At 43.2% G+C, this 14,357-nt stretch overlaps 1 protein-coding gene across 3 annotated transcripts in view; it reads left to right on the top strand.

Annotated features, from left to right (window-relative positions):
* The window catches only part of ESRRB (estrogen related receptor beta), a 132,393-nt gene that overhangs the window by 35,530 nt on the left and 82,506 nt on the right, over nt 1-14,357 (top strand). Inside the window, exon 2 of one of the 3 annotated variants that reach the window (XM_071809475.1) lies at nt 2,599-2,671. The exons of 1 other annotated variant lie outside the window; for it this stretch is intronic. In XM_071809475.1, coding sequence (XP_071665576.1) covers nt 2,655-2,671 — 17 coding nt within the window. In that variant the 5' untranslated portion in view covers nt 2,599-2,654. Of the gene's footprint in view, nt 1-2,598; nt 2,672-8,964; nt 9,053-14,357 lie in introns of those variants that run through there. One more of the 3 variants, XM_071809474.1, reaches the window with a different exon arrangement.

Raw genomic sequence — 14,357 nt, forward strand, 5'->3', positions numbered from 1 at the left:
TGTATCTGAAGCAGTGACAGTCTTTCCAGTCATCTTCCTTCTGTCCTGTTTCTATCTTCTTGGTACTCTGAAGAAGCAGTGGGTTTAAGAAGTAGTGATATCCGAACGCTGTATGGTTCCCAGGACAAACCTGGTAGCAACAACTTCTGGAAATTATGTCATAAAAGCCTACCCTTTGCTGGGTTGCTGACCACATGAGTTATGAAATGCTGACAAATGTTGAGGGGTAAGGTCTAAAAGGTTACTTGAGTACTACTGAGTTTAGCTGACTGTAAATATTTAAGAGAAGACTGGCACATTCAACAGAGGAGTGGAGAGGAAAGGCATTGTTAGTCTTTGATCATTGCTAAAAATAAAGGTGTTCAAGAGATGAGCAGAAGACCAAAACTGGATTTTCTTTTGTAAGCACTGTGGAGATCAAGGGGACCTGTTGCTAGGAGGCTGCAGCACCAAAGTCACCCTCAGACCACAGGGGACAGAGATTTAAGTTTGCCTTAACAAGTATACTGAAAAGTAATCTTTTCTAATGCTGCCACAGGAACAGCTAAGCTGGCAACATGTGAATGTGAAGGATGAAGGCATTTTTGCTGAAATCCTTTGACACATATTCAGGTGCATCAGAAGACTTTACTATTGTCCACAGCTACCTGTGTGCCTGGACCTCTGAGAAACTTAGACTTGGAAGTCACGTCAACAAGACTTTTTCAAAGACATCCAGGGACTTCTACATCTACATACGAGAGAGATTGTAACCTTTTGGAGTATACAAGGCTGTGTAACAGACATAGGACTGAGCTAGTGCAGTTTTTTCTTTACTTTGCACAGAAAAGCTATTTTTCTGGTAACCAGCATCTGTCTCCTTGTGACTGGCTACCCTCTGGATACTGTATGTGTATATATTGTGTAGCTAAAGAACACACGTTTATATAGTCCTGAGTTGGTCTACCTCTTCTAAATTATGTTTTGTGGCATAGGCAAGGGTTGTTTTTCTTGTACTTTTTCCACGTCTTGTTTGAAAAATTACCACAAAACAATGATCATTCATGGTCTGTAGGCATAGTGTTTGAATGTTAATGATTTGTAGACAGAGGAGTGATTTCATAACATGTTTTACTGTAGGTGTCTGAATGAGATACAGTTGATGGAAATGAGAAGTTAAAAGTATATTAAGAAGCTTGGGATAGTCTTTGTTGGTAAAGTTGTCTAATCAAATAATCTGTCACACCAACTTTCTCTTTTCCAGAAAGTGAAATAAATGTAGTGCAAGTAACAAATAAACTCAAGAGGGAGTTGTGAAAAAAAAAAAAAAAGTATTGTTGTTCAGACACTAAAATTAGTAGAGAACAAATCTTCAAAATGGTCATGTACTTAACCAAGTTGTTTGGAGATCCAGAGTGGAGGAGACTTCCAGTTGTGCTGCTGATACAGGATGTCAGAAGGAAGCCAGCCTCTGTCATGTCTGGCTCCAGCCAAAATCAGTAACTGCTTATTGTTAGAAATTGTAGAAATATTTTATTATTCTGAAGCTGGAGAAGGTGACCAGGAGAGAAGTCCTGATCATCGCTTTTTCCAGACTGTCATGCATCAGGTTTCCTAAGATCACTTGGGACCTGCAGGTTCATCTCACTGTTAAATACTTCTGCATAGATCCACTGTTGGTGAACTTCTCGGTATTTGACCTGGTGAAGTCAATAGTCTTCAAGACATTCAAAACCCACCTGGACGCTTCCCTGTGTAACCTCATCTAGGTGTTCCTGCTCCAGCAGGGGGACTGGAGTAGATGATCTTTCGAGATTCCTTCCAATCCCCAACATTCTGTGATTCTGTGACTGTGCCCAGATGAGGCCAGATGGAGGTTCCTGCAGGAAAAGGAAGGTCTTTAATTCTTGTTTTCTTCATCCCTAATACCCTGGATGGAAAAGTCCTTTCACCACTTTGCTTCTTTTTAACTCCATACACCACTTTTCCTACTCAGAGAACCCAGATAAGAGGAAATTGCACACTTACCCACTGTTTTCTGTCACCTAATAGTATTCTAACTGTAGAGTCTGGGCCACTGTAGCTACCTGTTGCTGTTGTTGGGAAATATTAGTAAGTTACGTTTTATGTGTTTAAGCTCCTGTTTCCATCACAGACTTGGAAAAATTACCCTCCTTCTCCACTGCCTACCCCCAGTGGGCACAGTCTCTAACAATAATAACTCTGAAGCATTTCAGTTCTTTAAGTCCCACTCCTTTGCTGGGTTGAGACATCATCAGAGCACATGCGAAAAATGTTTTAATTTTTTTGCTTCTGGCATAACAGTAAGTAACTGTTATTTCTCCTGACAAGACAGATATTTATTTTTATCAGTTCAGTGAGTAAAATGGTATTGTGAATGTAAGAGTTGTGAAGTGATTAAAATGCATTGCTTGGAGTGCAAGGGCTTGGAGAGAGAAGCAGCAAACCATCTCCCCAAATTAGAGGAATGAACAACCATCCCCTCTTCTCCTGACCTCCCTTCTTGGCCTTTTGTAATACAAGACTTGAAGCTAGTGTACTGAGGTAGGAAAGCTAAAGGTGGAAAGATGCTGTTTGACCTTATGTCCTACCTCACAGGATGAACTACCATGCTGGGAAATCCATGCTTGTGATGCCTCTGTGCTGGAGGACTGATGACAACTAAACACAGGTATTTCCAAGATTCCCTGATGCCTTGTGTTCCCTCCTTCCTCCTGGTAGCTGAGCAAATAGCCCAGCTACTGCTCTGTGGACACCTGGGATTGTGGATAGGGAAGGATTCATTTCTGCTTTACTTCAGTTTTCAAAGAGGACAGGAAATAGCAGTGAGTGTGCTAGTAAATGATGTGTAGCTGTCAGTGTGAATAAAACCACTTTCCAGTCAAGGTCTTGGTCATGTTCTGCCCAAACACAGTGGCCCAAGTGAGGGCTAGTGTAATACATCCCAGGAAACAGATCAGCAACAGGTCAAAATCTGGAGCCAGATCACAGCTCTCCATTGAAGTCTTCTAAGTCTATGAGATTTATCTGCCTCTGTAATTATCATCTTTTTTGAGGACAGTTTCTGTCTACTCAGTTAAACAAAGTTTAACTGAGTTTCTCTCTGCTCAGTTAGGCAAAGACTTGACCAAGAAATAGACAAAACAGGAAAACAGATACTCTGCAGTATTTCTGAGCAAGGAAGATAAAAGTTCCTATCAAATACCCCAGCTAACTGATGATACAAGAGAGAGCAGAAGGTATAATCCCAACTATATAACTTCTTCTCCTACTTCACTGTATGTTCCTTACTACAAGCTCTTCCAAAATCTGGAAAATGATATCTCTCTCTACCCATTGTCTTTATTCTTTCTCATTTGGTAAAACGTTTTGCACCTGTCACTCTGATGCCCTGTTTTGAATTCTACATAAGTTAATATGGCTTTGCCTGGTGTATCTTGTGTGCGTGCGTGTGTGTGTGTGTCTGTGTGTGGACTTTCATGTAAGATGTCAGCAGGAACATGTCCTGCTATTAACACTGCGAAGACAAAAGCAGGTATAAAGGGATATAAAATAGCATCAGCCCTACTAAAACAGGACTTATTGAAAGAAAGTTTTGACTTTTGGCAACGTAGGGACTATGTTTGTCTCATCTCAGGGCCCCTAACACTGTTGTCTCCAAGCACAGAACTTAATGAAAGGTCACATTTTTGGTACAGAGAATTCTGATTCAAAGCAGGACAGTGAGGGTTGCGACACTTGTGTTCAGACTCTTGCTTTGCTACAGATTTGTCAGATTGGTCTGGGGCAAGCCACATAATCTCTTTATGACATGATCTGGTAGCCTGTAGGTTGAGAATTGTAACACAGATATTTTAAAGACTAGGTAATGCTTGAAGCACATCTAAGGATGTTCAGATGGGCAGTTATTTAAAAATTACAGTGTGAAAACTATTTCCTGCTTAAATAGATGTTGATCTTCAGCAGTAATGGTGATGATACGTTTTAGATGGAAGCATATTGGTCATAAAGCCAGTTAGTTTTTATGGGAAAAAAGATATCTATTGCATTTTGGTAGAAAATAAGACACTGCCTTTGGTGAAGAGAGCAAACTGCTTGGGTGTGGTAATGGAAAACAGAAGAGAGCCCAAAGTAAAGAAGGCTGTTTTGTCCTCATGGATGGAATCTATATCTGAGATAACTGTTTGCTGTGCAAGAGGATATATGTGAGAGTGGTGAAAGCCTGCCAGCGAACACAGAATCACAGAATGGTTGGGGTTGGAAGGGACCTCTGGAGATCATCTAGTCCTACCCACCTGCTAAAGCAGGTTCACCCAGAGTAGATCACGCAGGAATGTGTCCAGGCAGGTCTTGAAGGTCTCCAGAGAAGGACACTCCACCACCTCTCTGGGCAGCCTGTTCCAGTGTTCTGGCACCCTCAAAGCAAAGAAGTTTCTCCTCATATTCAGATGGAACCTCCTCAGGGACCTGCGCTCAGGGGACCTCAGTTTCTCCCCAGGGTTACTAGCCTTGTAAAGCAGAGGGATCAGGACATGTGACACAATTACTTGCATGAAGTCCAAGCAGAAATGTTGGCCTCAAAAGTGTGAAGGACTTGTCTTCTAAATTCATCACAACGACCCTTCTGTAACTGTTGTTTCCTTAAATGAGAGAGGCTGGGAAAGGTCCTCTGTCCCCAGCAGACAAGGTAAGAATGTGTGTATACAAGTCTCTTCTGCCCAGCTTAGGTCTCCTAATCATTATGTAAGTTATGTATGTTTTTTTGCAGGTACCACTTCACTGATTTCTTTGTGATAATACAATAATAGGGCCTTCATACTATGGAAAAAATTCCCAAAAACCCAAGAGGAACTAGATATTTCCCTCTGCTGCATTTTCCTGATTCACAAAAAAATAGCTTTATCAACAAGTGAAATCAAGTTTGTTTGGCGTGATTTGCAGGTTACTGCTATATTAGACCAAATGAAATTTCTGTCAGTCAATCAGTCAGCTTGCTGGAAAGTTGATCATTATTCCATGATAAAAGTTTTTTAAAAGTCAAAAATTAATCTGTCAAAACCAGATTAGTCATTAAAGGATGGGGTGAAACTCTCCAAAGAAAGTATCTGTCATCTCTTGGAAGAGACAGCAAAAAATAGAGAGACATGTCTTTGCAATTTGTGCTTGCTTTCTGGGGAGGGTGATTTCATGTCTCAAATAACTGATACTGCCTATAGCTCCACCAGCCTTTAGCATTCTGTGCTCTGTTTGAGCCTAAAACTGAGGGAAAGTCGCTGCTCTGCATTTGGACCTGGTGTGAGGAGAACTGGCGACGTGAAAGCCAGAGGCTGCCTCATGAAAGTCACCCCAGTGCATAGCACCGGCAGGTATGCTCTGGTCAGAGCCCACAGGCTGAGCGGCCAGGCCTGTTCCTGTCCCTCATGCAGGGACAGAGCAGCAGCTCCAGGGCAGGATTCAGTGAGGATGGCAACAAAGGCTGTGCCCACAGGGTGAGCTAGTGCTGCTGTTGCGTGTGCAATTCTGCCTTATATTTACCCAAACTGAGATTTTTGTCTTCCAGATCAGGCAGTTTAATCTTATAGTTCTTTCTAACCTTGCCCTTGTACTTTTTTTAAAAAAAATGCACGTATTGGAAGGATGGCCAGTGTTTCCTTCCTTATCCTTTGGGAGGAAGAGAAATTGGATAAAGCTGTGAGAAGAGATCAGCAAGTGCTGTGCGCAGAGGGGTTTGCAAAAGAATATGAGGCCTCCTGAAGTTCCAAAAGCCTGCAGGACTCTTGTCCTCTTTCTTGGGGAATTCAAGTTGGCAGATCAGGCGCAGCCAGCAGAGACTATTCCTTTCTGTTCTTCTCCGGAAGGAAGAACAGGGCCTCTGCACAGCTACACTTAAGGCAAAGGAAGCTCCATTTGTCCATTTGCACTGTGTCATAAGAGATTAATGTTACATTTCTGCACCACTCTGTAAATACCCACCTTACCCAGGCAGTCCTCTGTCAGCAGCAGCCCATTTCCAGAGTACAAACCCACCATTGTGCTGTTTATATCAGTTAATTCAGCCCTGTGGACCTTGTGCCAGGCAATCACATGGCTCCCTGCTTGCCTCACCTCGGCCTGGATAAAAGTTAAAAGTGCAAAATTAAAACATCAGCTATTGGTATAGCAGGACCTGCCTGCCAGGCCATTCCCACCCTGGTCTCCCATTCACTGGGAGCCCACACTAGAGCTAATCTCTGCACAGTCAGGATCCAGCCAGGGCACATCTTTCCAGAGAAAATTGTTTTCCATCAACATCAGCTCATTGTAAACACCATGAGTTCTCCTGAGCTGTGGCCTGCCCAGGCCCTGACACTGTGTGCCTCCTCCAGCCTCTCTTGCTACTGTGCATCAGGAATCTTCTTCATGGGACAACTGGGTAATCAGTGAGTTCCTCTCTGACCTCAGTTTTCTGTTGGAAACAGACTCATGCTGGTTTTGTCCTTCTTGTCTCTGCTTGGGTCAGGTGTTCTCCGATGTGGTCAGTGGGATTCCTTCCTTACAACCTTAGACCCTACTAATGCTAATGCTCTGCTAAAGATCTTATGTCACTTCAGTGTTCAAGGCACCTTAGAGTTTCTGCTGGGCTGATATATCACTTAGGTGTACAAAAGTATATGTGTATATGTTCCCATTTATATTAATTCTGCTTCCTAGAAAGATGTATAATCTGAATCATGTCACCTGCAACATTCAGGTAATCAGATTCTGCTGTACTCATAAAACTGTGGATGAGTCTTCTGTCTGTCTCCCATTTTCTAAACTAACCTGTTTTCTGTGCCATTTTCATACATACCTTTCACCATGAAAGACCGCTATTTTGACATCCTTAGGCTATCCTGTCTTAAGTACAGTTGATCAGAATGACACAGTTTGCCCCACACAGCCTGGAGACACGCTGGGGCACACCATTAGTTTGTATGGCATTTGTTAAGATCTCTGGTAGAGGATGTAGTGAGGAAGTTGAACTACAAGGACAGTTTACACTGGCTGTGAATCCAGCCATTCGTCTTTTTTGACTATTTCGAGTTTCTACACATACTGATTGTATGAAAAGTTTTCACGTAATTTAGTCAGTGTTTATTCTCATGCTTATAGCTGAACCACACTGCATTTTCTTCTATGCTGTATTGTCCCCTTCACCTGAAAAGCTCTAGTCTGTCCTTTGCTTGTCTCACTATGGTACACACTCATTCTGGTGTTGCCTCAAATTAGATTCTGGGTTTTATATTAAGAAATATCCTCTTAGCTCTTACTTCTTTTTGTTTGCGTGGCATAAGAGAATGAAGCTTTTATCCAGGTGCGTTTGTGCATATTCTTTTAAAAAAGGCCTCTAGTTCTTGTCTATCTGTTTAAGGATATTTTTATGTATTTGAGCAGCGAACATCTAAACATGAAGTGGAAGCATAGGAGAGAAACAAGTGAGGTTTGCATGAGTGCAGTTTGGAAGGTGGAGAGTAGGTAGCAAGGAACAAATAGACACTGTAGAGCAGCTCTGTGAGTCAGGCTTTCCATGCAAGCCTGCATGTGCTGGGCATGTGCCTGGAGAGGCTTGTGTGCTTACGTGGAGCAGGATCTTCAGATAGGTATTGGTACATTGCTGTAAATATGCAGTGGAATTGTATGAATGTGAAAATGTGTGCAGGCATTGTGAAAGCACACTGACTTTAACAGCAGCCAGTACATATGCAGAGCTTTGAAAATGTGTCTTTCATGAGGTTGGTTGTATGTGCCAGTTTGGACGTCTGAAGATTTCTGAGGGTCTAGATCTATGGGTTTTGTGCCTGGGAATACGTGCTGTTATCCTGAATGTCTAATTCTGATCTAACCTGCCAGGGTTTATTCCAGTCTGGTGTCATAAGCCGCACTGAAGTGATATCTGAATTGCACTGCTTTTAAATGGGACTCGGGCAGTCTTCTACCTGCATGTATTTGTGTATGGGAAAGCAGATGTTTAAGTACAGTGATTAGGCCCTGTCAGTGTGAGATGCGGGTCTGTTCACGTGCACAACGTGTGTGTTTGCGGTATTGTGTCTGTGTGTAATGACACCTGCAACATGCATGTACAAAGTGGCACACTGGTGCGTTTTGCTGTGCATGCCGACTGCTGTCTGGGTGGACAGAGGCCCGCTGGCATGCCCAGGTGGGTAGCGAGCAGCCGTAATCCACAGAGCACCCTTCACGTCAACGTTTTGCTTAAGCCTAAACTCTACAGCCGGTGCCCACGAGAGACAGCTTAGTGAGTAAGAGCCAAGGGGAGCGTGCGCTGCCGCTGCCATCATTCCCGTGGTGGGACCGGGCTGGCTCTGCGATTTTCGTGTCACCCGCGCTGCCGGCGGCCGCGTCGCACTGCAAGCCGCGGGGCCAACTCCTCCGGCCCCGGCCCGGGACACCCCGCTGCCCTCGGGCCTCGGCACAGACCGCCCCGCCGCCTTCCCCGGGGGAGCGCGGCGCCGACCGGCGCTCGGGCTGCGCGGTGCCGCCGACCGCGCTGCGGTGCCGGTGTCGAGTCCGGTGGCCCCCCCGGCCGTGCCTCCCCCAGCCGCGCTCCAAGCCCAGCCCCTGCGCGGGAGCCAATAGCCGCCCTGCCGTCTCCATCCGTCTCCCGGCGTTAAAGCTACAGCGGGGCTCGGGGCGGCGAAATCCCCTGTGGCCGTGTCCTGCGCGCCGCCCGCCGCCCGCCTCCTGCCGCCGCCAGTGTGTCCGCACGCGGGTGCCGGAGCGGAGCAGCGCGGCGCTGCCTCCCCGGCGCCCGCCCTGCCGCCTCTGCCCCGCCGCCGGGCTCGGGCCAGCTCCCCTTCCCGGGGCTCCCTGCCCGCCTTTCCCTCTGCAGTTTAGTTCTCTCGTGCTTTTTCTTTCTTTCCTTTTTTTTTTTTTTTTTTAATTTTTCTTCCTTCTTCCCCTTCTTCTTCTTCTTTTTTTTTTTTTTTTTGTTTTCTCCTCCAACCGGGAATGCTCAAACTGGAGTGATGGACATTTCTGAGCTGTGCATCTCCGACCCGCTCGGCTACCACAACCAGTGAGTGTGCCGCGCCGCGCCGCGCCGGGGGCGGGCTGGGACCGGCGCTGCGTCCCGCTGCGGGTGGGACGGGGCAGCGACCCCGCAGTCCAGCAGGCTCGGTGCCGCAGAGCCGCCCGCCGCCGCGGGGCACCGCCTGTGCCGCGGGTGTCTGCGCGGGCAGGTGCGGCACAGCCCGCGGAGGAGCGCTTTGGGGGGGGTCGATGTGTCGGTCTGTTTCTTTCTTGCTTTGTAACTTCTTCCTCTAATGCTTCATCTCCTAGGAACAGGCAGGTAGCAGTGAGCACTGGCAGTCCGTTCTACGCAGTTTTACTTTCATCCGTGCTAGGATTTTTATTAGCTTAATTACTAGGTATCTGTAAAGAGATGTGCATATAAAATTACACGAAGTAGATACACAGAAGCACTGTCTTTTATTTAAAAACAAAAACAAACAAAAACCCCCAACAAAACAGTCCTTTTTTCACCTGAAATGCCCTATGGAAATGTAGTTTCCCACAGTTTACTGTTTGGATAGCATACCCAGGGCAAGAGTGGCGTGAGTCGGAGGGCTGGCAAGCAGATATCCCGAGCTGGGACCAGTGGCCGATACTTTAGCACCTGCTACTGCTCTTTGTATTCCGAAGTGGGCTGTGCCTGGTAATGTGTTTAAAATCACTTTAGCTCGTTAAGTTTGGTTTGATCCTTTTGGGAAAGTTAGGAAACAAGGCAAAAGCTTCTCAGCGTTTGCATCCAGCTGACTGGAGCAATTAAATTAAAAATGCATTTCTTCTCTCCGATAAATCTCACCCTGAGCAGAGTCCCCTTTTGTGCATTTGCATGTTAACCCGTGTGTCACCTACACAGGTCCTGTGGTGTCATCGGGGGTGGGAGTGAAGTACTTTTGCCTATTTCATTGCTTTTGTTTTAAGAACACATTGTATTTACTAAAATAAAAATAATTAAAACCAAACAAAACACCCACAATGATACCTGGCTCTCTTTCCTCATTACAACTGTCTTTTATCTGTATTTCTGTCTCTTGTTTCCTGATATTCTGTCTTTACACTAATTTCTTATTCCTTCAATCCCCTGCTTCCAGCAGTTTCATTAAAATTAGACTTAGAATTGTTAATAGAAATTAATAATCTAACCCATGTGATTTTCTTTTCCCCACCAGTGCTTCGCTTGTGGCTGCTCCATTTTGAATTTAAAATAAACAAACAGTTTCATAAGGGGAATGTATTATGTGTGCCGCTGGGAGACTTTTAATATTAAGGCAAAAATAGAAAGTGCATTTACTTTCATTAAAAAAAAAAAAACCGCCACAATCAAAAGTCTTATTTTCATCACTTCCTATATTGTCTCTTAACTTTTTCTTTTTTCCCCCCCTCTACGTTTGGAATTGAGAATGAAATCAAACAACACGCAAATAGTAAGAAGTAATCTGAATGTTGTATTACTGTTCACCTGTTTTACTTTCCTGTGGGCTCTCAGTCAGGTCTCAGTAATGTCAAGTGCACCTTCTGCATCTTTGCAACTCTTTGGCCGCTGAGTAAACAGATGAAGGTGGCCCTGGGGGAAGTGCCACTGAGCCCCTATAGCTTTACAGTACACAGAGAATGCTGCTTTTTGAGATGAGACACTGTTGCAGAGCTCTCTGTTTAGATAAATGTTTGGCTTGGTTCTGTGTGCCAGCTAACCTTCTCTTTTACATTGTTTGAGGTTGGGAAGGAGAGACAGAGAAATATCACTTAAAATACCTCAACCTCTGTACCTCTGTTTATATATATATGTGTGTATATATATATATATAAAATGAATAAAATGATGCAGGGAAGTATGACTAAGTCTGGAAAAAGTTATTGAGAGAAGGGAAAGATGTGAAAAGCTTTAAGGATACAATATATTTAAAGGTATATGCGCAGCGTGTCAGGTACTAATTTGATTTCCCTACTGGTTTTGTTAAGGTTAGATTTTAGATTGCATTCCTGTAGCTGTGGATAAAAGTTGGCCCAATAAATATCCCCTTAGCCAATTTTTTCTCCCACTCTTAACACAATTACATTGTGTACATGTAATGTAAATACAGGTCTTGCATTTGTGCCTGTATTGCCACCTAGCATATTATCCTAATTGTACTGATTTATTCTTCTGACTGCTAGCCATTTAAAAGATTTTTATAGTTATTTGCCTTTAAAAAAAATTAATACTGCTTTTAGTTATGTGGACAGCAATCTTTGTCAAATTAAACATTACATTAGGAGTGAATTTACAAATATTGCAAACTGCCTCTTCTTGTTTAGTTGTTTGTTAAGCTACAGGAAAAAATAGGAGGAATAGTAGAATGTAGGAAGAGAAGTGGATGGGGTCACTCAATATGTGATCCATACAGTTACCTGGAAACTGTATTTCACCTCACAATTATTGGGAGAGAGAGAGAGAACGAACAAGGCAAAGGAGAGAAGAGGTGACTCCCTTCACCTTGGAGTTTAAGGAGAACTTAATTTTTTAACAGTCAGACCCAAGAAGAGTCTGAACAAAAACTAAGCAAAGGAGTTCATTGTTGCTAATCCCATTCTTCAGGTTTTGGATTTGTCTTCCTCAAGCAGTAAAAGTTCCCTTTCACTTACCTGTGTGTGTTGATTCGAGCAATTACACCAGGAACCTGCAGAAGCTCTGGTCAGCGGGTTGTGTGGATTCCCTCCGTGCAGGATATTGCAGGGAGAGTTAAGAAAATGCTTCTTCCTAATTTTGACCCGCTGTGCATGTGTCCTAAGGCAGCATATATATTTTACTTCTTGTGTGGGAATCAACTGTTTAGCAACCACTTACTACCTTTTGGTACTGATCTTTGGGAAAATTATTCCTGGAGTAGGTGACGCATCTCCCAGGAAGAAGCTTTTGTATGAGTTCGAATTGGGAGGCTAACAAAGACAATGATTTGTACCTGCAGTTTGTTGCTCAGGTGAGGGCATATGGCGAGAATACATTAGTTACACTGTACTGACAACGTCTGTCTGCAGTACAGCGGGAAGAGAATGTGTGTGCAGACACCACAAATGTATATACTCTGACATATAAAAGATGTGATTATATTCACGCACAAACATATGTGTGCATCTATAAATATTTATGTGTAGATATATGCACATACATATGTATGGTCATACTGAATATTGGTGTTATGTCTCTCTCATATGCAAACCTCGGGCTGTTTCAAAGGAGAGTGAGTGAAATACGGCATTTTTACTTTTCCGTTTTAACTTCCACATCCCACTGAATTTTTTTCTGCCTCATGATAGTAGCCACTAGAAATGTTGATAGGACTACAAAATTGCCATCTCTGCTTCTAATTAATATTCTACATGACAGACAGAAACTGACCAAGGAACCATCATGAAGGGAAAATAAAAATCATTGACAAATGAGGGCATCCTGCCAGATGCTATGTCTCTTAACACTGTTTCCTCTGATGCACGAGAAAGACACGAGTCATTGATCTGATAAAAATGAAAATTATTTTATGAACAGAAGGAAAAAGTTGAAGGGAATAAGTGATATATTTGATAGAGAAATGGAAAGGTATAACACTGGAATTTTAAATCAATGAAGGAGAAAATTCTGGACCCTGCAGCAGAGAATTAACAAAGTTGTTGTCACTGACTCTAATGCCCAGACTGAGGAAATGTGACTTGATTTCAGCGGTTACTGGAAATCTTCATATTCCATGAATGGGAGGAAATCTGAGTCAGAGAAGCTGAATGCAACTGTCTGCTCTGACTATCACTGAAAGTCTGGAACAGAGAGGAGTTGTTAATTAGGGAGAATGGGGAATGAGTTGTTTGTTTTATTGACAGAATAAATTGCAATAACTCTGTAAGAGAAATGGCCTAGTTAACAGATTCCTGACGAGGTTCCCATTGTAGAATGGGGTCTCAGTACACTAAGCTGATTGACCACAAGGCTGATGAAGAAATTGGTACCTTTATTTGTATTAACTTTTCCCCCCTCTTCCAGTTCCACTTGTAGAAGTAAAGATGATCTAATCATTATCAATTATTGAGAAAATATGGAAAGATCAATATATTTAAAAAATAGGATTTTTTTCATTGTATTGATTTGAAGTAATCAATAATTATTGCATTTAGCCTGAGAGGGGAAAGACTTTGGAGAGATTGTATCAGAGAAAGTTGCTGTGACAGACATTTCACATCCCATTTTCTTCCTCTGCAAAAGAACGCTGCTCTGCTCTCCATGCTTTTTCCGCTGTTGTTCCTCAGCCCCATTTCTGCACTGTTACTACTGCTCTGAATTTCGTGTTGTTTGAAAACAGCTGCATTCTTCAAGTAATTTTAGTTCAATAAGAATTTGGCATTGTGTCAGTGGATCTCTGTACCAAATTTTCCAGGGCTCAAAGGGTACAAACTCTCTTAGGGAAAGGAAGAAGGCAGAAGGTAAAAGGTTTAAACCTGAGATGAATTTCACAGGTTCTGTGGGGAGCATGGCAGGATTTCTCCAAAGAATGTAAAATGTCTTAAGAGAGATTTTAATTAAGGAAAGGAATTGTAAAAGTAGAAAAAGATGGTGACAAAGCTTCAATATAAAAGCCAAAATCCTCTCTCCCACTTCTTCTAACTTGCTCTCCACAGTTTAGGAGTTGGGGTCATAGCAGCAGCCAGTGTTGCACGTCAACGATTCTGCTATCAATTGCACAGACTGGGCAATTCTTGCTGGTCAGACCTGTTCTTTATTCCATGGAGCTACTGACGGTAACTTTACAGCCAGGGAGCACAACAGGATTTTTAGTTTAGTTCATGCGGTGTGAGCAAATAAATTTAGCATCTATCTAGTCCAAGGTTCCTAGGTAGTGCTCCTATAGAACCCGGGGGGGCGGGAAGGAAAGGAAACATCAGAGCTTCCACGGCAAACTGTGAATCAGATGGTTGGTTGTTAAGTGAAGGGACTTAAAGAAGATATTAGCAGTACTCAGCTGTGGTGACCTTGCCAAAACCAGGAAAATCTTAATTTCTTTCTGTCTTTTAGGTATCAGCTGCGTTTGAGTTGTGAATGTAGTCATCTCTATGCAGCTTGCATGTGTAAAGTGCTTTGTGTCTGTCATTGGGATCAGAACATAATTTAGTATTATTTATTAATAATAGCTATTGACCTGGTGATTTTTACTTAATAGGAATTAAATTGTAGTAACTTCTTCTCTGTGTTTGTTTCCATCCTTGCTGTGCAGCCTCTCTCTAAAGCTTTGCCCTGTCTCTTCAGAGCAATAGAGATGCCCACAAAATTATGCTTGCAGCTGGAGCACAGTGCA

The sequence above is a fragment of the Patagioenas fasciata genome, chromosome 5 (genome assembly GCF_037038585.1).
Source record: "Patagioenas fasciata isolate bPatFas1 chromosome 5, bPatFas1.hap1, whole genome shotgun sequence".
In the NCBI taxonomy this organism is placed as follows: Eukaryota; Metazoa; Chordata; class Aves; order Columbiformes; family Columbidae; genus Patagioenas; species Patagioenas fasciata.